Below are 24,600 nucleotides of genomic sequence, written 5' to 3'. Positions count from 1 at the left end.
ATGAAAATTGTAGATTCACACTGAAGGCATCAAAACTATGAATCAACACATGTCGAATTATATATGGAATTATATACATAACAAAAAAGTGTGAAACAACTGAAAATGTCATATTGTAGGTTCTTCAAAGTAGCCACCTTTTACTTTGATTACTGCTTTGCACACTCTTGGCATTCTCTTGATGAGCTTCAAGAGGTAGTCACCTGAAATGGTCTTCCAACAGTCTTGAAGGAGTTCTCCCGAGAGATGCTTGGCACTTGTTGGCCCTTTTGCCTTCACTCTGCGGTCCAGCTCACCCATAAACCATCTCGATTGGGTTCAGTTTCGGTGACTGTGGAGGCCAGGTCATCTGGCGCAGCACCCCATCACTCTCCTTCTTGGTCAAATAGCCCTTGATGTCTTCAGTGTGACTCTACAATTTTCATAGTCATGAAAATAAAGAAAACTCTTTGAATAAGAAGGTGTGTCCAAACTTTTGGTTGGTACTGTGTATATATATATATATATATATATTTACTATTTTTATTATTATTTATCATCAGAGTCTGCATATTAGCTGTATTTACCTCATAAGTTCAATAAAATAGCTTTTATATATAACTTAATTGCATGAATCTAATAAAGTTCAGGTAAGAATTCCCCATTTATTTTTCATGAACAACCTCTGTCATCTCGAATTCTGGAAAGATAAACTCTCACGGGCCAGGCTCCAGGACTGGTCCTGATCCGAGAGGCAGTGAAGGAACTCGAGGTATCCTGGTGCATTTAACAGTAACAGAATAAGATGGCTTTGTATCGTGTTACATTCATTACAGGAAGCTAAACTTGCAGCCAGACCAGGAACTGAAGCAAGAAATAAGATGCTGTCCGCTTATGCATTCTGACAGTATTTACTATGAGGACATGTGAAGAGCAATGCGAGGTGCTGGAGAACAAAATAGCAGTGCTGGGCCTAATAGCATGTATTCAGTCAGTGGATGCCTTTGAATAAGATTAAATATTAAATAGATATATGAGCTTAAGTCATTACCAGGTTATTAGTTTTCGGAAAGCATTTAATCTTTGTGAAGCAAGATTTAGTTTTAATGCCTAAAAGAGAATGGCCTACTTAATTTACAGATATCGCAGTAAAACATAAACAATCCTGCACTCTAACAACCATTTAATGATCAGCTGCCATACAATTAAACTGACCCAATTTTATTCCATATACTTGAAGGTAGGATTATTGCAGCTCTTTTATTACATGATTTCATATGTAAATATATCTATAACATTTTTATTATAAATTTAGATACCTTGAGTCTGATTGTTGTACCTGGGACCTAAATATCCTGAACAATATTTTCAGAAGAAGGACAATTAGAAAACAAGTGGACTTTTTTTTCCTGTGATTTATTGTCTTGATCTTTATAAATTCCTTAATTTCTATGTAAATTGATCAGTCGGTGATATAAAGAGCAGAATTTTAGGTAACAAAAACAAAGGAAAAAAACATCCTAATCCAAACTCTGCAGCACAACTAATGATTAGATGCCTTTAGTTTGCTACCCATTATTAGTTAAGTTGATCAACGTTCAATATGCTGTGTCCATTCTAAAAAAAAAAGTGTGTCTTGTGCATAAGACAGCACCAGGAGACATCCCAGGCATCATGCAGCAATGTAAATTTAATTCCATTGCTTTTAAAATCAACTCTCCTTCTCACAGTGTATCCTTTCTGACATGTCAATATTCTCATTTTGTTTTTTTAGCTCACTATTGTACTTTCAGACATGCCTTTTACACCGCTATTGAATAAGTCGTACCCTAGCAAACAGTGACACATAACCAAACGTAAACAGTAACCCCAGCCTCGTTTGTGGCTCTTTCTGGCACAAGCTAGCATGACATCTGACTGTAGTGAACTCAACACTATTTATAGAATGAGCTGCAATAGATCTGGGCCTTGTGTCATGCAGAGCACAGTGTTCTGTATAAGCAGACACAATGCCACTCGGAGGCCTTAAGTCCCACGAAAGCTTAGAGTGCATCCTGTAGTCTCCAATGAAAAATTTCTGCAAGAGTGCAGCTGTGTTGGACAACTTGTGCTTTCCATGCTAAACTGAGCTATATTTAATAACCCCACAACACTTGGATACATCTGCCACAGCTCTAATTTTACACTTTTTAGAACACGTTTCTTTTTTTGTGTTTATTCAAATAGGACTGGAGGCAGCATTTTGTTCCTGAAGGCAGGAAATATAGCACATTTAACATTTCGGATTTGTGTATAATAACCTTTGCTGAAATTGTCGCACTTGCAACCACACTTAACTTCAAGAATCAAAGTTATCAGTTTGAACCCTTGAGCGTGCACATTTCTTTCCGTTGGTTGCAATGTGTGTAACTGCTTGCACTGTGAAAGCATGGCCGACAGTCAGGCATCAAAACGCTTCTCTGCAACAGCACCCATGACAGCAGAGTTGATTAGTGAGTGAGTGAGGGGAAGCTTGAAAGCTCAACTGTGAAAACCTGTCAGATGAAGTGAAAGAAAAGATGGTGAACAGGAAGAATTCAGTGCATGATGTAGACTGTGGGTTGTGACGGTCTGTCACATGTTTTATATTTTCCTCTGTGACCCTGTTTACAGATACTCGTTAAATACGTGTCATTTTAATTAATATTTTTTATGACAAGAATTGTAATACTTGCTAGGTTTATGCAAATCAGTAGATCTGATTTATTTTTTATTTTTTTATAATGCATTATAAATATATCAGATTCACCTAAAAACACATTTCATATACAGTGGAACCCGGTTATGTCGATGTCCTAGGGGGTCGCCAAAAAGCATCGAGGTAACCGATGATCGAGATAAACAAAAATCAAAATGGCGGCAGTATATTAACGTGCTTGAAATTTCTTTATGTACATGATGTGCGTTAATAAATGAGAATGTGCATGCACGTGTTTTTGAAGGGTTTTTTACACAACAGCGTTGCCGCGATTTGTTTGATGAAGGCATGCTATAAAAACACTACATGTTTGTTAACTGTCAGGAATCCACCTGCCACGCCCCCTTCGGCCTTCGGCCCCCTTCGGCGTGTCAGGTGTTTTTTCGGCCGCTTTCTCTGAAGCTCCCGGTTTTAATCGCACACATATGGTGCTCGTTTATCATCATCACCAGCTCCTATTTAAACTTCTACACTCTCACTGTCCGTTATTGTTGGTATATGTTGGTTCACGGCGGTCGTTGTTATCGCTCATGTGTATCCCGGTACGTGTCTTCCCACCGGCACTCTCTCACCGGCTGCTCTTTTCTTCCCAAAGCCGCGCCGCGCCCCTACTAACACTACGAACACTAGCACTAACTAACAGCAGAGATTCACCAGTATACAACACAACACCTGGAGCAGCTGTAAGGTTTGATTTTTCCGCCACTTTCGCGAGTTCTTCTGCGGCTGCACCGAGATAACCGATGTTAAATGGGAAATTTTTCCCCCCTTGTGCTCGAGATATCAGGGATCGGCGACATAAAAAAGTCGACATAACCGATAAAAAATGCTTAGAAAAAGCGAGAATTTGGCTGTTCCACTTCAAAAACGTCGACTTAATAGGGTTGTCGAGGTAACCGAGGGCGAGATAACCGGGTTCCACTGTATTTATATATTAAATATTTGAAATGTGCTGAAAGATTCTGTAGCTAATTGTTAAGTGTTAATTGGTTAATATTTTTATTATTTTTATTAAAATATGGCAACTCTCTATCACAGGTGGACATTGCTAGGGCAGTTAAATGTAAAAAAAAAAAAAAAAAAAGAATAAAATTCTAAAGCATGGGCCAATCTTATTAAAAACATCCAGATCATGATGTTGAATCTTTGACTGGATTAAACCTCCTGCAGTACTACTGCATGTCTTAACTCTTTGCCCTTTCGTTGTAATTAGATGCCACAGTCAGACTGACATTCTACTAATTGGTTCTTAGTCAGGCAGCTGTGGGGCACACCTGAGCTTCAGAAGGACCCCCTGGGTTATTCTGCTGTTGTCTAATTTTCCCGTACCTTACCTTCTATCACTTTCAGTCATATGTCATATCTTCTGTCTCGGCTATGCATGACTGTACATTGTTTCTATAAAATTCCAGTAGAATATAATTTCATTATAGTCACTGATTCATGTCCGGTTATACATTTTGTGCTAAGGATTTGGATTCAGGCCATTTCCAGATTTAAGGTTTTTTATTTTATCACGAATCATATTTTCGTGTCATCTATGAAAGTCTTCATAGTGCCAGTAGAAGTGAAAGGATTCTGTTCTGCAGACTGACATGAAACTTCTGGTCTTTGGCACATCCAGAGGCAATTAAACTCTTTTCATCTTGTGTTAATTCACAGAGGTGTCGATGCCAGTATGAGGGAAAGTGACAGCATGAAGTAAATACTGCCATGGTTGGATCTGGAACATTCTTGATATTTACTAAAAGCTGCCTCCTGATTTGCTGGAGTTAAATAGGCATGCCATTGTTTGAGGTTCCTTCCGAGAATAAATCAAATACATAATAAATAGTCTTCCTCCCATTAATTTCTGAACTTTTGGGCAGGAAATGGGAAATGAGTTTGATTAGATAACACTTTGCAGGTGGTTGGGGGAGTCTTTAAGATTTTGGATGGTGTTGTTGCAAAATGGAGACACACTGTCCTTTTGATGATGCAGAGGTCATGTCCGCAGTGGTGTCAAACCTACGCAATTGTTTGAACAGAGCTTCGAATCAGGAAAAGGCAACTGTTTCTCTGTATGGCCTAATCTATTATATACAGTATGTCCACCCTCATTCTCTTGACCACTTGTCCTCCAAATTCATGTCCAGTAGTCAGTGTGAAGCCCTCTTTTATGGGTATGTGCCAAGACCCTGCCTGTGTCAACAGGGATAGATGAAAAGCAGATTGCTTCACTACTGGATTAGTCTGCCCTTTGCGTTTCCATATGCTGGGGTTGAGCTATGAATAAACATCCACAAATTGCCACAGAGTCTTTTTTTAATTTTTTATATATATATATACTTTCTCACTATTAGCAGCTGTTAGTAATGTATTAATTTTATTATGGTATAATTGTTTCTCCTTGTATTTTCTTTCTTCAGGTGTCCATACCCAACACCAGTACTGCCTGTATGAGAGCTGTGCTGGAGTATCTGTACTGTGGCTTGCTCATGCCCTGCCCTGAGTTGGAGCCGATTGATCTCATAATACTTGCCAACCGTCTCTGCCTGCCCCGCCTTGTGGGTCTTACAGGTAGACTTTGAAAATTATTAATACTAATTGAATGTAAGCAGTCAGTCTAGTGTCAAACACATCCTGGTATTTCAAATACTCTTTGAACAGGATAACATTCCCAGATCATTTGTTTGATAAACATTTTTCTCAATAGACATAATGATCCATTAGCATCTGTATGAATCAGAGATAAATGTGCTGTCCATATGCATTGTTTGTCAGACAAGAAAAAAATAAATAATTAGAGTGTCTTAAAGGTAAATACACAAAATATATTCCCCACTAGGGTATAAAGAGGTATAAAAATGACATAAGATTGGATATATATATGTTACCTTTTGGTTATTTTCTCTTCAATTTCAGAAGATAAAATTTGAATATGATTTTTCCAGACACGTACACACAGTGTGTAAAAAAAAAAAAAAAAAAAAAAAAAAAAAAAAAAAAAATCAAATCAAATCAAAAATCCCATGGAACCTGGTAATAGTTACATTACCCAACTTCTCCATGTAAACAAATGCAAAGGGAATGGAACTTAAATAGTTTACTATTCCAAGTGAAAATGAAGAGTTTTAACAGTGATCTTGTGGTATGTTGTGGTCCTCAGAGCAACATGCGGTTGAAGAGCTCTTGCAGTGGGCAGTAAAAGGAGCGGACATTGATGGACAGGTGCTGGCTTACCTAGAAATGGCCCAGGTAATGTTAATTTAGGTCTGTGGCAAAACATTTTTTAACCTGTAGGTGGGCCAATTATTCTGTTAAGCATACTGATTAAAATTCTGAAGTAGCCAAGGAACAAAAGGAACACATTAATCCCCCAAGTAAACATTTATTCATAGTCTCTATAATTCCAGTTCAAAGGATGATCATTTATGGCCTTCTAAATGAGCCCCATTGTTAGAAATCACTGTTTGATGCCTTGTGCCAACAACACTTTGTCTCCATTTCCATGTCTCTTCTGTAGTTCCACAATGCCAAACAGCTTTCTGCGTGGTGCCTCCATCACATTTGCACCAACTACAACAGTGTATGTCGCAAGTTCCCCAAAGACATGAAGACTATGTCTCCAGGTATAGCTCTTATGCCTGCCATGCATCATTGTTGACCTCATCGCTGACCTGTTCATTATTTGTCCATATCTCTCAACATTTCAATAATTTCATTCCATCTGTCTACTCCAGAGAATCAGAAGCACTTTGAGAAGCAGCGCTGGCCCCCTGTCTGGTTCCTAAAGGAGGAAGACCGCTACAACCGTTCAAAAAAGGAGCGCGAGCGTGAAGAAGAAATCCTCCGCAAGCAGCACACCAAACGTGGCTGGTGCTTCTGGAGACATCCGTCCTCCTCTGCACCCCACATTTCCTGAGGGTCCATTCTTATCTGGCAACCACCGCCCACACCTAAACCGTTTACCCTGTCTCGGCCTCAAGACTTGCTGAGCCTGGGAAGACCTGTGTCTGTGTCCAATGTGTGCGTCCTCGCTGATGGACATTTGTCTGGGGCCACTTTGCCCCCGTTTTTCTGCCTTCCCTTGTGAAGCCAAGTTTAATGCCAAGCCCGAGGCAAAAAGCTGTGGCCCATAAGAGTTCTTAGCTTATCATCTGATGGGGAGAATTTCTCACTCTGTTTCGTGTGTTTTCACTGTGTTAATCCAGCAAGCTTGGAGGCCTTGTAGGGACAACACATAGGGAATGTCTTTACCTTTTAAGACTGTTATTCTTGTGCTACAATTCAATGCATCCTCACTCACCCCCTCAGTACCAAGCCTTGGCGCTGGCGCCCGAGCATGCATAGAGCATGGTGCTGTGTGATGAGCTTCTCCTATGAATACTAATCCTGAGGAAAAATATCCAATATATATGAGCTACAAATTCATTGCACTTAGCACCTGAAACAGCGTCAGGGATTTAATAATAACCTGCAAAGGTAAATACAGCTTAACTGGGGTACATGCTTTTTGCCCCAATAATTAATAACTTTTGCCTGTTCTATCGGTAAGAGAAAAAAATTGCTTTGGATGTTCCCCCTTAGCCCCCTTTTAGCTCTTAGATCTACATATTTTCCTTTCCAGCTTTCCTCAAAGCCACTTAGTGGGTAAACACCACTCAAGGCCCTCATTTATCAACATTGCTCACTAGCAAATCTGTGCAGAAATTGTGTTTTGGGATTTATCAATACTAATATTTGTTTAGGTTTTTGTGTATATTTTTGCATGGGAGCCCAAAACTAAAACTTGTAGATGTGTTGTATCAGTTCGTGTTTCAATTCATTTAAATGAGGTGAACAAAAGCAATACTTGTTTTGCCTGTTCATGTACATGATTTTTGCATACAGGCACATTTGATCTAGAAATAGGGGATGTAGCAGCTATATAATTTTTTGTGGTACTTTATTGATTAAAATCTAGGCTGATTTTGATTTACTTGCTAGTTCATGAATGTTTAATTACTCTTTCGAGTGATTCTTACATGCTATGTTTATGGTCAATTGTGGGTGTCTGTATTTAACCGGTCTGTTAAGTGCACCTGCACAGCGCCAATGAATGTCGTGAATGAATTGGTGTTCTTCAAGCTTTTTAGTGCATATGATATGCGTACTTACATTTGACGAATCCAAATTTTGCTGTGTACATAAAACCTTTTCTATGCATGTTGATGCATGAGGGCCAAAAATGTTTATTGCTAGCACTTAATGTTAACTGTGGGCAGATAAAAACACTAAATAGTGCGATGCTCCACACATTATCCTAAGTCGATTCTAATAAAGCACCAAAGAGATGCTTTTGGTGTGGGGAAAACATAACAGTGAGGACTTAATTTAGGGCTATTTCTACCACTGCTATGAGAGTATTATCATTCTCTAAAGTCTGTTGATGATTAGGCTGTTGCTCTGACTGCATTTATTTTTATTTTTTTTTACATGCAGTTACTTTTCCAAGCCACTAGAGGCAGTTTTTTCTATTTTAGAGTTTTGTCCTGGAGTTTTAAAATCTACTCACCTGAAACATAACCAAAAATAAGGTTGCCATGTTTTTGCCTCTTCTTCTTTGCTGAGAACTAAATTTGCATCCCACAGTCTAACTTGCTGTGTTCTACCTCTGCAGACAGAAAGAAGTTTGGGATTTAGACAGTGTGGTGGAATTGTTTTTCTTTTATTATTATTTGCAAATATAAGACCATAGATTTATACTTTCACTTTCCTGTTCATGCAGTAAAAATGGTGCTTGGAATTACTAGATATCACACAGTGGTCGTATTCTTTTGTCACAGTGGTTATATTTCACTTGCTTATGTAATGAATAACTTTGTGTGACAATCCTTGACTTAAAAAAAAAAAAAGTTGACTATTTAGGAAAGCAAAGGTGTTGGCTAAAAGATTCTTTTTTCTTTTTTCTTCTAAAAGCTTTATGACTTTTTATTGGAAGGTTTGTAGCAAAAAGGAAGATGGGCTTTGTGGTATTTTTGATAGATTTTGCTCATGTAGTATTAATGTGGTAACATGGCACAGCTTGGTAATTATAACCGGTCCACTTTTGTCCCTGTATCAAGTATCAAGTATTTCTCGAACACATTGTGGTGGTGTTTTCCTGGTGATCCTTATTACCCTGTGCCTGTTACTATATCACAACTAATTACTAATTAACTAAATACACTTTGATGTTATTTAGGTATTTGTTTGCTTGTTCTGTGCTAAAGTAGGCGCTATGTTCTGAAATCAGAGTTTCACGTGAGTGCAATTTTTATAAATGTTAAAACTAAAAAAACATTTTTTTTTTTTTTTTAGCACCTTCAGCTATTTCTGGCTTTCAGATTTTTCACCTCCGTGAGGCTGCACCCAGGTGCCGGTGGTAGATAGCTGGAGACATATGATGTGGAAAGACTTTTTCTCACTAGAGACATGCTCGAATAATCAACAGCTACTGAAATAGAAATGCGAGAGAATCTCAACAGGCCCATGTGTGAATGAAGCTGATCTTCGGAAGAAAAGGAAATAGCAAAAGACTTCAACGGAGTCTTTTGTGCTTAGAAAAGCTAAGATATTTGAGATCATGGAAAAAAAAGCAACTGGTTGATCGAAAATCAATCTGCCTTCAGCAAAATAGCATGCAAATTAATGCTCCAGTTTACAATTGCTCTGATAAGTCGCAGTCTCAGTACTAAGCACTTCAGTAGTAACCGATGTTCAGACTATCAAATTATTCTCATAGGCAAATCAATAGTGATTACCTCTAAAGTGGTGTATTTCTGTTCTTGAAGGTGGTACACTGAGTTGCCTTGGTGATTTTGGGCAGTTTCTTTTGTCCCTTACGCATTTTCTGTCTGGATCTGTGGTGCATGGGCGACTGTTCCTAAACCCCAGCATTTAAAAAAAAAAACTGCATTTTGTAGCATGGTAAAGTTTCTTCCGTAAAAAGGAAATTTTTTTTTTTAGCTCCATGCAGTTTATGTTCCAATGTTTGTTGGTGAAGGCAATGATGTCTTTGTATATAATCTGTGTGCTTTATTATTATTATAATTATTAATATTATTAATGCCTTTGGTAAGTTTGGGTTTTTAAGAACAGGGTGGTTGATGTGTTTCTGTAGTCCTGGGACAGTTTTGTGGATTTTGTACGTATGTTAATAGAAACATTATTATGTCTTGGGTAACATTTTTGAGACTTTTTCAGCGGCGCTAAAAGTTTTCTAAGCCCTCATTAACAGTGTAACAGCCTATGCACTTTAGCTGAAATTGTGGGGGAAATGAACTTATTTTCCTGATTCTATAGCGATTGCCTTGAAGTTTTGCATTGTGACTTGGCGAGTGATGCACGTTTACAGGAAATGTGCATGAAGAATGGTCTCTCAGACATGATTGCATGCAGTCATGTGTACATTTGTATTAAGAATCAGGTGTGCACTTTGTCATTAGTCTGTTCTCCTGTAAAGCCCATTTGTGAAGGTGTGTTTCATTCTGGGGAAACTCTACTGACTGTTTATATACAGTTATATACCACCCCACCAATAACCCCCCCCCCCCCCCCCCCCCACACACACACACACACACAAAAAAAGTTGCAATAGTAATGCTCCATAGGGCTCCGTGTTGTTGTATCCTGGCATTGCCTGTGCCTGTGCCTTTGATTTTTTTTTTTTTTGTTCTTTTATTTTATTTTATTTATTTTATTTTTTTTATTAAGGAAAAAAATGTGTTGCCTTTCTGAAGAGGGCGTCTAACTACTGCCTTTAGATGTTGAATAATTGTAAAGAAACTGTGTGTGTGCACGCATAAACACACACAGGCACTTAGCCAGGCAGCTGACCACCGCATTTCTCCTCTTACTGTCAGTGCCTGTGGACGTTATGTAGCACAGCTAACTGTTCTCTGACCTGTCTTTATGCTGCACCCTTCCCATTGCTTCTATTGTATAAAATGTTTCCAGCCCTCGTAGTTTTTGCTGAACGAGTGGAAATAATTGCTTTGGGTTAGATCTGATCATGCTGGTGTGGCTGTGGGAGAGCACGTGCAGCCCACAGTGTTCGCCATAGTTGGACACTCACGCCCTCTCCAGAAGAAAACGAGAACTACTGAATGCAGCTTATTATGCAGCACACATTTTACAGAGTGATGGAAAGACTTGCAGATGCTTCTTCCAATGCTGATGTTTCCTGTTTGATTCAGCGACCCTGCCTCGAATTGTTCACTATTCTTTCTTCCAAACATTCTTTTTTTTTTTTTTTTTTTTTTTGTAGCTCACACTTTCTATACGTACCTCTTCATAATTCTGATGAATTTAATTAATTGCAGAATTTGATCTTCGGGTGAAACCCACTCCTGTATTTTCCATGCTGTGACTTCATAAGAATGAGCGTCACATGGTTGTGGTTTAGATGCTTTATGCATTTCTCTTTTCATTCATCTTATACAGACTGCTGTGGGGAATCAACAATATGCAAATGGGGTTAATATGATCATGACTTCGATTATACAGCTCTCGTCTCCAGTGGAAGTGGCCTTCTTTAAAACTAACATGCCAATTCTAACACCAATGGTATAGTCGCCTTTATATACAGTGAAGATCTCTGTCTCAAGGCCACCTCGATGTTGGAGAGCGGTCAACAACCAAGTAGAAGCTGATGACCATTCTTCCTTTTTTTTTTCTCTTTATATGGTTTATATGACTATTATACCGTTAAGCACTTTCTGTTAATCTTGTAAACTTTTTACTTCTTTTGAAATTTTTTGTTTATGTAATGAAACAAACAAACAACAAAAAAAAAAAACGAGCACACACAACACACACTAAAAGGGCTTTTTGTAATATAAAAAAAGAAATAAAGAAAGGCAACAATCAGAATGTTTTGCAGACATTGCAAAAATGTTTTATTGAACCTTTGTAATACTTTTTTTGAACCACTGTGATTTGTACAAAATGGAACAAATAAGTAGGGGGAAATGCCGTTTCAGTATTCTAATGTTTAGCTCGGCTTTTAATAAACTTTTAAGTGGATTACATAATGTTTGCGTTTTGTTTTGTTTTTTTTCTTCACTGAGATCAAACGAGTTATAGCAGTAAATGACAATTATTTTTAAAAGGGTGTAAAAGTATTTGGACACCAGTGGAATTTTTTTTGCCTCTAGATATTATACAGATGGATTTCGACTAAAGTGTAGATTTTGAGCTTTAATTTAAGGTGGTGAACAACATTTAGCTTTTAGTGATTTACAGTACCTTTTTTACAATATGTAGTCCCTTTTTTAAAAATGTCAATGTCACAAAAGATCCTGGACAATTGACTGATGACCAGTTTGACGGCGAGGTGTTCCCTGCTTTCTCCTTCTTTCATGACAAAGTAAGCAGATAAGAGGTTTGAAGTTGATCAATGCAATTGAAGGAGGCCATCATTAAGACCATCATTAATTAAAATAAAGAAAATTGTATTAGAGGTCAACTGTGTTGCCTTTTTTACTTATGGAAGCGATTTTACATAAAGCATATAAAAAGTGATGCATTCTCTTAATATGTGATTTGGTGAATTCTTCTACTGGCTGCTCCTCTTAGGTGTCGCCACAGTGGATTCTCCATCTCCAAATTACTCTGTCCTCTACAGTACATCTGCCTCTTTTAAACCAACTACCTGCATGTCTTCCCTCACCACGTCCATATACATACCAATCTCTTTTATTTCTGCCTGGTGGCTCCACCCTCAGCAATCTTGTACCGATATTCCCCAAGTCCCTCCTCTGCACATGTCCAAACCATCTCAATCGCACCTATCTCACCTTGGCTCCAAAACATCCTACCTGTGTGGCCCCTTTAATAAGGTAAAATGGTGAATCGTAATTTAACCTAGATGTGTGTGTGTGTGTGTGATGTCCTACAATTGACTGGTGTTCCATCTAAGGTGTGGGCCTCATGCTCAGTGTTCCCAGGATAGATTTCAGATTCATTACAGCACTGAACAGGATAAAGCAGTTAGTGAAGATGAATGCAGAAATTGTTGTGCGAGTTGGTGTTTTGCAGTAGTGTTTTTGCAATAGTTTGCACAATGGCCACAAGAGGGAGTCAGAGATCAAATCAGTAATGCTATTTAACCTAATTAAAAGCTACAATGAATTATATACAGCATTTCTTATCTGCTAATGATTTTTATAGCACTTTTTATATTAACCGTATTAAAAAATAAGGATTTTTCTTAGATATATTTTACCCCTTTTCAGGATTTGTGTTATTGAAAATCAAAGAATGAAACCTTAGACCATCTAATATTTTTAACCATACCACTGTTTCCCTGGCCTAGCATTCAAGTCAAGAGGCAGTAATGTGTACACAGTAATGTGTACCCTGACAAGAAACCTAGATATTACTACATTATTAATCAATGTTGCACGTGCAATGCATTTTTGATACTATTCAATTCTGTACTTAAGAAAAAAGAACAAAAAAAATGTAGCTTTAAAGCTACAGATCATTATCACAAAACGGTTTAAAGGTGAATTTATAATGCCTTCAAAACACATTACAAAATTGGACCTAGTGTCATTGGTGTACATTTTAACCTACAACAAAATCATGACCTTTATTATAAAGGATATATTTCCTATTGAGTCTTAAACCAGACCTAACTCATTAAACTGGTCATAATTTACACTGGTTGTTCCATAGGGAGTCAAGATATACAGTAATTGCATATTTACAGTGTATACAAAGCCAAACAGATTGTGTTATTTCTATCTTGGCAAAGTACAATGTCTAGCATGTATATAGCTTTACAGAAGCATTCTTTCTAACTAAAATCATCCCTTTTTTTTGTAATCTAAACCTCAAGGTTCAACTTGGACTATAACTGCTGAATATATTAAAAGCCACAAATGCCTCACACATGCATTTTAAGGACAATAACCCAATAAATTGAGCGTTCGGGTTTTCCTCAACTCAAAACCATGTAACCTATGAGGTCTGATTGGACATGTATAGTAGCCTGTCATCATGTCATTTGTTTACTTACAGTTACTCATTATCTTGCCAGTTTAGATGAAAAGGCAGCTAGAATTTTCAACCTTTTAGTTTTGCACTACTTACATTTTTATCAGGAAATGTCCCATTTTAGTACTTTTATCAAATTGATACTAAAAACAAATTCTATTTTCAGAGCAAAAAATCTGTAAAGTAGGGCCCTCCTTTTCCAGTCTAATTTCTTAGCACTGGAGTACCTGCATTTCACCTATGAAAGCACACACACCCATAACCCCAACATCATCATTAGATTTGCAGAATACAACCTTATTATACAGTTGGTTTCTAGCAATGATGACCTATCCTGTAATTAAAGGGAGCGTGCAGAACCCACTAACCACCCAGGTTACCTCCTTTCTGCAGATGTAGCTCTGCAGCTTTGACAGCACTGCTGCCTAAAATCAACTGGTTTAACTTGACTTCATCCCACATCTCTCATACCATGTGGCAGCAGCATAAGCCATAATAAAATACAGATACAGGTCAAGAGCTTCAGTGATTGTTCACATCAAACATCAGAATTAAGAGTAAATGCATGTGATTTATCTAAGGGATATTGACAATGTCAGGGTTGTTGATGGCAAATTCCTTTCTGTTTTAACACACAGTTTACATAGAATGGTGTGAAAAACAAAAAACATCAAAACAATGAGTAATTTGAGATGCAATGCCTGCATCAAGCTGACAGTAAATCTAATATCTCAAAATTTACATCATGTAGGAAAAGTATAATATTCAAAACAAATTGGTCAATTTACTAATAAATATTAACAGAAGCTAAAGTTTAAATAAACAATAAATAAATAAATAAATAAATAAATAGCCCTTCATACAATTCATTTTTTCTTTTGGCACTGATCAGTACAGTATTTGCAGGCTGTTATGAGGAGGTTATGGGAAAGGTTTTGTGCTGCTCGACAGAATATTAAACCATGTTTTTACAGTTTCAGTTTTTCAGTTTTACTCTATAGAGTAATGCAAGAATCTCCACTTTCTTCTTAGTTCTGTAAATCTCCATCTCTTGTTCTTACTATTAGAGGAAACTAATTTTCTACACTTCTTGCTATTAGAAAAAATCCTATCCAGAGTTTTTTAGTAGAGGTTCCACAATTACAGTTCAGGTCAAGAATGTTGTATTGGAGTTTTCACTGAAAATTAGTGTTACTGCACACTATATACTCATTTTCCTTTTAAATACTTCTGTAGCATTGTTAAGCAATAAAATACTGTTTTTGCCACCTAAAAAAAATATAACTCTGATTTAATTCCAAAACTGAATTATGTTTTCAGCTAACTGCCATGAAACCTATTTTTCCGTCCTGTTCTGTACTGCTCTTTGTCAGATTGTGACTCTCCTGAGATGTCTGGCAGGCTGGTCTTCCTGTCTACTGCTTCCATGTCCTTTTTCTCCTAACACAGGCTCTCAGAGAGCTGAATCAGCACATTGTGAGTGGGCTTTGCCTTGATTAGGGATTTACATGATGTATTTCTCTGTGTCTCTCTCTCTCTCTCTCTCTCTCTCTCTCTCTCTCTCTCTCTCTCTCTCTCTCATGATACCAAGCTTTCTAGTGAGTTGGTTCTGAGATTTTATTGGACTGGGCTATAGGCTGGGTTTTTGTCGGTCACATAAATGCGAGACATGTGATGGTGGTTGCCATAGCAGTAGTGTGTGATGTGGGAACAACACACACACGCACAAATCCAGCAGAATTTCCAGTAACAGTTTGGGGGTTGGGGGGTGGGTTGCCACAGATGTTTTAGAATTGACTCTGTAGTTGTAAAATTTGGGTCTCATTGATGTGTCCATATAACTGGATGGCTGTGAGACCACATAGGCATTTTGTGTGTGTGTGTGTGTGTGTGTGTGTGTGTGTGTGTGTGTGTGTGTGTGTGTGTGTGTGTGTGTGTGTGTTCACAGACAACAACTATAAACTTTGTGTCATCAGCTCTGTAATATAATGAATAGCGAGCAAGATAAAATTAAGTCCTTTCTTACCTTTAACCAGTGCTTAAGTTCAAACCACACAGAATTAATGCGAAATAATAAATAATTAAGCATTGTTAATCCCTCTGTGTGTTAAACCACCTTAATGCGAATTATTGACTTTGTCTTAATTACACCCACTATTGTATTTCCCTTGTGCCTTTTCAATCACCATGGATTATGTATGATGAATTTGAACAATGTGTGTGTTAAAGAAGAGGCTCCATTAATGGGAAACCACTTGACATCACTTAAAACTGGTTCTGTGAATCTATATAAAGCCTGAAAAGAAATCAGTCCCGGCATCAATTTCCTATGTGTGTTTTAAATGATCACCTGTGGTGTTGGTTCACACACACAAAAAAAACCCTAAAATCTATTTTAGGACATCTGTTAAAAGCAGCATTGATGTGGAAGTCAATTGATTAATTGATTTAATGATTCAATGAAAAGGAAGGACTTAGCCCTGCTGTTCCCACCCAGGTATTGAACATGTTAAGTGGTGCCTCAGTGCAAGTCACAGCCAGTTCAGAGATCCGTAAATCACTCAGGGATTCTAAGTTTGTTTTTCAAATAAAGATCAACAGAAATGTGTATATTCATGCTGGAAAAGATGAATGAGTAAAAAACGAAAAGGAAGAATTCCAGAGAAATAATTTGAGTGTCTTTTTTCTTTTTAAAATCTAAATGTTTTTTTTTTCTTACATGAACTGATTAACTTGCTCAGAAGGTTATATAGGTTTCATTCATTTTCAGCTTTCTGAAACTTAACGTTTTTGTATTACTCATTAATATTATACAAAATAATTAGCATTCAATTCTCAAAAACCCGAAAACCACAAATTTGCACATCTTCCATTCTCCCACCACAGAAATGTAAACTTAAAACTGATCTTGATTTTGCATTCCTCCACTTTGAGCTCATGACTCAGTTAACATAAATGCTCTTGTGTTTCAGAGAATTCTGTGGAAGGCCGAAATCTTTGCTGTGTTAACCTGCAAATTTCACCAATGTTTGCTATTTGTTTGCTAATTGTATGCTACACGGTTCAGATGTTGAGTTCTTGAGAAGATTGAAGAACCAATATTTCCTGTTTTATTTGCACTGACCTGTGTAAACAAGGATTCTGCCTGATACAAAGCTGCATGCAAATCTATACTTCCATTAAGTTGATTCATCTTAAAAGTCTGACAGGCATTAATCAGCTGGCTGTAGGAGGACTCACTAGCATGAGGAATTTAACAACTTCTTGTTTTTTATGCTTTCAGGGCTGCACACAAGAGTGAAGCTCTCCCAACGAGAGCTATAATTCTCTCTTAAATTGTTATCCTGTAAATATTTCAGCCCAAGTCCAAACACATTACTGATTGGCTTTAGTGCAAGCCTCACAAATTCCTGACAAATACCTTACAGTAAGAGGAGGGACAGGATCTCACCTCCTACTTACTAACCAAATAATGAGCATACCTATCTTTAGTTATATTTAGCTTGCACTGGTAATGATCTTTTGCACTGTATTCCATGACTAGACACGAGTATAAACATTTCACATGTAACAAAAGGAGGAATATTTTGTGTATATCTTTTTTTGCTTTTTTTTTTTTTTTTTTTTGTTAAACTCTTATTAGACCACCTATGGTCAACAGAAAAAATATTATGAAAGTAGGATGACGGTGCTGATTTGAAATACTGAACTACTGAACTTCCTTTAAATGTGTGTTTTTGTAATTTATTAAAGCATCAACAAACTAGTGTTATGTATTAGATTTTATCCTAAACATTTAATTAAAGAATGGGCCATTGCTGCTACCATGTAAGTGTCTCAAAATAGTATATTTTGAAAGAAATGGATGTCATGAGGATGGGTTTCCAGGGAGTTTTTCCTTGCCACAGTCAACACTGACTTACTCGTCTGGGATAAACTTATAAGAAACAAACTTATTGGCACTAAATTTATACGTTCCATTTTCATACCACTTGTATCTCCGTAAAGCTGCCTGGCCATAATGTTTTTGTTAAACGTTTTATACAGATAACACTGTAATGAATTTAATATTGGGAGTCACTATGAATAAGCAAAAATGTTGAGTCTAATAAAAGTATTAGTTTGTGTGTGTTACAAACATGCATACAGTATAGTGCGTGTACATATTTACCACTGAATATTAGTAATACCGTATATCCCTACAGTTTAAAAACTCTACAAAATTTTCGTTTTATCTTCTTTTAATTAACATTTAAACATATCGTATTAAGAGAGCATTGCCATGTCTAAATTACTGTTACCAAGACACTTTCACATATAATTCACAACAAGCTATTCAACTCAACCAGTTCTTTGTGCAGTTAACGATTTCTCAAAGCACAGCACAATCACATCTCATGGTCAACATTATTTTATTTTATTACTTGTCAACACAGGAGATACTCTGCAGAGCATCAGCAGTCTCTCCCACCCAGCAAGAAAAATAACACTTTCTTTGTTAATCCCTTCCTGGCCTCTAGTGTGATGAGGTAAGTTAATAGAAATACAAAAGCAATACTGCATGCATGGGCAGATCTCAGCATCATGGGTGTGATTAAACACAAGTATAACCAGAAGTGTGGGAACCACATGACCAAATGAATAATCCTGTATTGCATAATAAATGATGAACATATTTTGTCAATGATCGGTGCCAATTATGGGGGAGTTAAAACTGCTGCAATTTCCATTGAAAGTTATGAGGATGGACAGGATTAGAAATCAGTTTATTAGAGGGATAGAGCAGGTAGGGTGTTTTGGAGACAAGGTAAGAGATGTACAATTTAGATGGTTTGGTCATGGTTTGCAGAGGAGGGACATGGGGTACATCAGTAGAAGAATGTTGAAGATGGAGCCACCATGCAGTATGAAAAGAGGAAGGTCAAAGAGGTGGTTTATGGATGTGGTGAGGGAAGACATGCACGTTTTTGGCATAAAAGAGGCAGATGTAGAGGACAGAGTCATTCGGAGATGGATGATTTGTAACTGCTGTTGTGACCCCTGACCAGAGCAGCCAAAAGAACATGTCTTTGTACCCTATTGGTCGAACCATTGGGCTGAATGGATGTTTTAGGACAATTTCTTTCTGTTTTGTGAAAGTGATACTTTGTTTTGCCAGCACAAGACCGGAACAATACAGAATAGTTGGATCCACATGGTGAGCTGTGTTTATAGACCCATAATCTTAAAAAAATAAACATGACAGAAAGTAACGCAGTATAATACAATTCCATCACATGATATTGGTCCTGTTTTATGTCCTTGGAAATAAAATCATCCCACAAGGTCTGTAAAAATTCATGGTCATTTGTACTTGATAATGGTGGCATTAAAGCTATGCACAGTGTGCCATAGAGATGAGCAAAAGCATTTTTACCATAGTCGAGAGGTGTTTCAGATGAAGAAGTTTAGAAGGTTTGAGAAGCATGGCATTTCAAATGGATAAGGAGGAGCTGAAGAAAAACGCATTATCACCAAAGAGAGGTGAATAACAAACACTGACCTCCGGCCTGATGCATAACTCTGTGGTGTTGAACTTTGACCTATCTGTCAGGTCTGAACACAAAATATCTTGGTTGTCAGTGCATGTTTGTTTACTTTAGAGTACCAAAATTAAAGAAAACTGCATTTCTTACCCAGTGGCTTTATAAGCACAGTTTCCATTTTGAAGCTTAAAAATAGTGCTTAGTATATGCTAAGTGTCATAATGGTTTAATAGCTGATCTGTGACTAGTTTGACAAATCTGATGACTTTTTTATGTTTCCAAAAGAAGTCTAGTGGTCGCTAATACTCAAAGCTAGAGTTTGTAAAGCTTATGTAATGGACCCAAGGTGGTATTCTTCTGTTTATCAGAACTCAATCTCGATATTTTTAATTTATCATTAATTATGCCTCACTTTACTTCGTAGGCAAAGAAAACTGGAAAGTAATTATATGAAGCATCCATAGTCAATATGGAATATTAAGTATATGGTCATGGTACTGTGAACGTTTTATACAAATTCAGAATGAAATCACTATTTACTCTCTCATGATAGTGAAAAATGTAACAATGTGATCAAACATTCTTTGCAGCAATGTCCAAAACATGGCTGTTAAAGAAAACAAACATTTGCAATTATACCTCCAAAAACCTCTAGTCTTTAAAGAGGAAATTCCAAGGAATCGGTCAAGCTCATCAAAACAACATTACTAAGCGAAATTGTTTACAGAGATCGTTGCACAAAGCTAATGATGGGAAATTATGAGGATGAATTTGGAGTTTGGACATCCTGAGCTCATCCCTCATTTACACAATGTGACAGCAGATAAGATCGAAAGACAACGCTCCAGTGTGCACCCACATGTTTCATCTTCCACTGCAGAGATCTTTAGGTGGGCAAAGTTGTATTTCAGGAATCTGGACACAATACTAAAGAATGATGTCATGTTCATGGTGAACTTTGGGGAACTATGATGATTTAAGCCTATGGAGCAGTCCAGTGCATTTGCACTATTAGTATAAGGTCATTTGTATCATAACATTTAATACAGTACAAATCTCTGTATAGTAAATGCATTTTGCAGTTTGTGGCAGTTAAATATGTTGTGAATGTTACGTGTGTGTTATGCAATGACTATTTGTATTTGTTTAGTACTCTAAACATATTATCAACTAAGTTGCAATATCAGTATTAAAATGTTAAGTGTACCCATAAAAATATTTATAATATTTATTTAATAAACCATACAACTGTATTCCTCGAAAAAACTTGAAAGGATTTGGAGAATTGCATAAGAAAGTATTTTATTCCTTGCGTATATGATTGGTTTATATACACTATCTGAGATTACTCATAATAGTACTTATGTATCAGAACTTTTCCTTACACATCAAATGTGCTGTTTTTGCACCTTTGACTGTATTATACTATACTGTTTACAAGCTGTCTTTTGCACCTCTTAAGTGCCGCTGCTTTTTGCACTACATTGTTCTGGTTATATTCACTCCCGGGTATAGTTTTTTAGGTTTACTGGTTGGCGCTATATTTTTTTGTCTTGTCTTGTGTTGTCTGTCTGCACTGTCTGTCTGTACTGTTTTTTGTCTGCACTGTTTGCACTAGGTTGCACTCGATGCACTTTATCGAGCTTTGTGTTGTGTTGTAGCTCTATGTTGTTTAGTGTAGCACCAGGGTTCCGGAGGAACGTTGTCTCATTTTTACTGTGTACCGTGTACAACTGTGTATAGTAGAAATGACAATAAAAGTCTCTTGACTCTTGACTTGACTTGACATCTCCAAATGTGTTTACCCCTTAACCCTTCAGACTCACAAGTTTTAAACTTATTTTTTTTAGCTTCTCTGTAACTAATAAATATATTATTTTAATTGACTAAACAACTAATGATATTAGATTTCATTAACATTTTACTATTAAAGTGAGAACAACATATGGGAGGACAGAACATTCACATTTATGGCATTTGAATAAATTATTTTTCCAGAGTGAATTATAATGATCTAATTTACACAACTGAGCAGTTGAGTGTTAAGGGCCATGCTTAAGAGCTCAGGAGTGGAAAAATGGTTGTGTTAGAAATTGAACTTATGAACATCCTATCAAAAGTGCAATGACTTATTCACCACTTCCACAGAACTGAATGTGAACACACTTGTTTTGCATTTTGGGAATAACTGATAGATTTTCTGTTGTACTTTTTGATATAAGTCACTTTGACACAGGTATTTTCATTCTTGTCAGATCTGATTGTATAATATTTATTAGTAAATATGTTCTATTTAATTATGAATGTATGTAGTATGTATTTTTGTATAGAGCATGGCAGTGGGTGTTATAGCTATACTATATTGTTTAGGGATTTTTGTTAGGTTTCTATTTACTGCTGCTTATCTACGAAACCCTATAAAATACTGTTAATATTAATTAACTGTTGTGACTTTTGTATTAATGTTCATGACAAAATAGATTTGAAAATATTTACTAGTATCAAATGTATCTTTTGCTGCTCAACTCAATTCATATTATGCAAAATAAGATGATAAGGACAAGAAGAATATTTAATTGCAGGGCAGTAAGTCTTTCCAGAGTGGTCAGTTTGCATACAGTTTATCATTTATAGCCTGGCAGGAGTTTTACACTTTCAAAGTTATTTTCATTCATATTGTTGTAGTGTCGAGTTATAAGTGATAAGTGACTACAATTGCATTTACACTTTAACTGATGTGACTCACTTGCATTGTTTGTTTAATGCATGCATGGTTCAGCTACACTTATGTATGTAAATGCATATATTAGGTAACAAACAAATAATAATTCTAAACATTTTTTATAAAACAGACATTAATATTGTCCCTGCAGTAATGTAGAAACCACAGTTCGGATTGCAGCAAATTTATACCTGCGAAACTAGAGGAAGAAGACAATTTTCCCAATATAGCCTATTTGAATATGTTGTTTGCACAAAGTTGCAGCTATGAAAAAAAATGCTATGTTCATATCAACTATGTAGTATGACCCAATACAGTATTTATACAATAGTACTGCATACAAGGCTATATGCATTCATGGTTCTGGTATACTATGTGGTAATCTGCTGGGATGCGACCTCATAATAGGCTTTCCACATTCATTGTTTTGTTTTGTTCTACCATGTAGTAATCTTCTGGTTTCTAAAATGCTTCTTCTGTTTCCAATTTACTAAGGAGCTATAGATTATAGATTAAGGAAAATAATTTAAAATCTCGCCATTTTCCAGAATGTAGCCAAAAATATCTTGATCAATAAGTCCCAGATAAAAGTGACCATTTTCAAGTTGCCTGTTTTACTGTTTTAATCCCTAGATTTAAGGCTGTTACATGGTTTGGGACACAACCTCAGAGTTGCATACAGTACAAGCCTATCTACATTAATTGTTCTGGTATACCATGTAGTAGTCTGCTGGTTCCTAAAATGTTTCTTCTGTTTCCAATTTACTAGGTAGTTTATAGATAAGGGAGTAATCAGAGTATTATTTTTTATTTAGGACAACTCATATTAAATACATTACATTAATAATAGCTCTGTCTATTTATAGTTTGGTGGTTTGGGTTTCTTTGAGGTTCCTGGTAACCTCCTTATAACCACAAACCTGGTTGATTGGCTTACCTATAATGTCCTTAGGTACAACTGAATGTATGAATGTGGGTATGCATGGTGCCCTGCAGAGATGGGAAAGACAAATACTTAATTACTGTACTTAAGTAGATTTTCCTGGTATCAGTACTTCACTATTTAATTTTTCATAACTTTATAACCTTTTACTTTCACTCATTAAATTTTTTACACAAATATCTGTACTTTCTACTTCTTACATTTTCACACCAGGCTTGTTACTTTAGTTTTAATCTACTTGGTAAATTAATCAATTTTTTTTTTCTTCCCTTTGAAACAGAGGGTGTCAGTGATGTAAACATGACTGAGAACAGAGACATTCCTGATCACCTGATCATCATCGTCTATGCGCCGCTTGTGTTCTATATAGTGGCTGTTAATTTTGGATACATTTACTAGGTAAAATTTTTTTTAATGGTTCTGTATGATGTGAGGTCTAGTTGCCAGCATGACACTAAAACAGGTAGTAGTCATTTTTTTTACTTAATTACATGTCAAAGGCTAAAAACATATGTATCTGTACTTCTATTTGATTGAAGGATATGTGTACTTTTGCCATCTCTGGTGCCCTGTGATGGACTGCCATTCTTGCTTTGTGCCCTATGTGTTCCAGGGATAGGCTCTGGGGCCACTTGACTTTGATTAAGCAGTTAAAGAATTAATTTTTATTTTCAATGCAACACATTAAGAACATTACACAAAAAGTTACAATTAAAGTTTACATGCATTGTTCTGGTATACCATGTAGTAGTCTGCTGGTTCCTAAAAGGTTTCCTATTTACTAATCAGCTATAAATTATAGGTTAAGAAGTAATCAGAGTATTCCTTCTGTATTTGGGACAATACAATATATATCCAATAATAAATTACCAATAATAATATATTAAATAACTCTGTCTATTTGTAGTTTGGTTGTTCGGGTTTCTTGAGGTTCACAGGTTACCTCCTAATAAACAAAAATTTGATTTACTGATCATGTATATTTTTAAGGCACTACATTATTTGCTGACTACAAACCTTATTCCATTGAGCAAAAGTACTCAAAATCTTGAGAATGTAGCAAAAAAAATAAAAAATAAAGATCTAATCCCTGGTTTGAGCCTGGTACGTGGTTTGGGACGCGACCTCAGAGCCGCTTCATACGTCAAAAGGTGGTCTGTAATGGTGGGCGTGGCTTCTGCGCGGTGACACCGCCTCTTCCAAAGAGCACGTCCCCGCCCCCTTTACACATTAGGATTGATGCATTACAGCGCGCGACTCCTTGACACTTCAGTCTGCCTGTGAATGCCTGTGGATCTGTAGGCTAGGACTGTAGGGCTTTGTTGAAAATTTTAAGAAAAACAAGAGTGGCAGAGCTTCAGGATGCAAGCGATCAATTTGGACACGTTCAGCCTGTCGCTGTTAACCGCCAAAGAGGACATTGTGAACGGCCGCGCATCCACAGACTGGTACCGTGCGATCCTTCTGTATTCATTTACCTCCACCCTCATAACAACTGCACTTATAAAACTACATATTTTGGTAGACACTTTAGCATTGCAATATTTGGTTTTGAACATTTAGTTGAACCAGAATGGCTTGTTTGCATGGTCCTGCGCAGTTACTTTTCATGCCTTCATGTTGTAACAGTTTGCGCATGTTAGTAGGAAGACCGAAAAAAAGTTTTCTTTTTGGAAAATGCTTTCAGTTT

At 36.7% G+C, this 24,600-nt stretch overlaps 2 protein-coding genes across 10 annotated transcripts in view; both read left to right on the top strand.

Annotated features, from left to right (window-relative positions):
* rhobtb4 (Rho related BTB domain containing 4) overlaps positions 1–11,751 on the top strand; it is a 41,157-nt gene extending 29,406 nt beyond the window's left edge. For all 6 annotated transcript variants that reach the window (XM_083526872.1, XM_083526871.1, XM_083526874.1 and 3 more), the window contains 4 exons: positions 5,125–5,275; positions 5,865–5,953; positions 6,222–6,327; positions 6,439–11,751. In XM_083526872.1, coding sequence (XP_083382998.1) covers positions 5,125–5,275; positions 5,865–5,953; positions 6,222–6,327; positions 6,439–6,620 — 528 coding nt within the window. In that variant the 3' untranslated portion in view covers positions 6,621–11,751. The remainder of the gene's footprint in view (positions 1–5,124; positions 5,276–5,864; positions 5,954–6,221; positions 6,328–6,438) is intronic.
* Positions 11,752–24,111: 12,360 nt separating this feature from the next.
* LOC310718215 (drebrin) overlaps positions 24,112–24,600 on the top strand; it is a 40,630-nt gene continuing 40,141 nt past the window's right edge. For 3 of the 4 annotated variants that reach the window (XM_083526879.1, XM_083526878.1, XM_083526880.1), the window contains exon 1: positions 24,141–24,358. In XM_083526879.1, the coding sequence (XP_083383005.1) occupies positions 24,273–24,358 (86 nt within the window). In that variant the 5' untranslated portion in view covers positions 24,141–24,272. Of the gene's footprint in view, positions 24,359–24,600 lie in introns of all 4 variants that reach the window. The other variant, XM_083526877.1, reaches the window with a different exon arrangement.

This window comes from Silurus aristotelis, assembly GCF_946808225.1.
Source record: "Silurus aristotelis genome assembly, chromosome: 23".
Classification (NCBI taxonomy): domain Eukaryota; kingdom Metazoa; phylum Chordata; class Actinopteri; order Siluriformes; family Siluridae; genus Silurus; species Silurus aristotelis.
The sequence above is the reverse complement of the archived record's forward strand: the minus strand, read 5'-3'. Positions and strand labels throughout refer to the sequence as shown.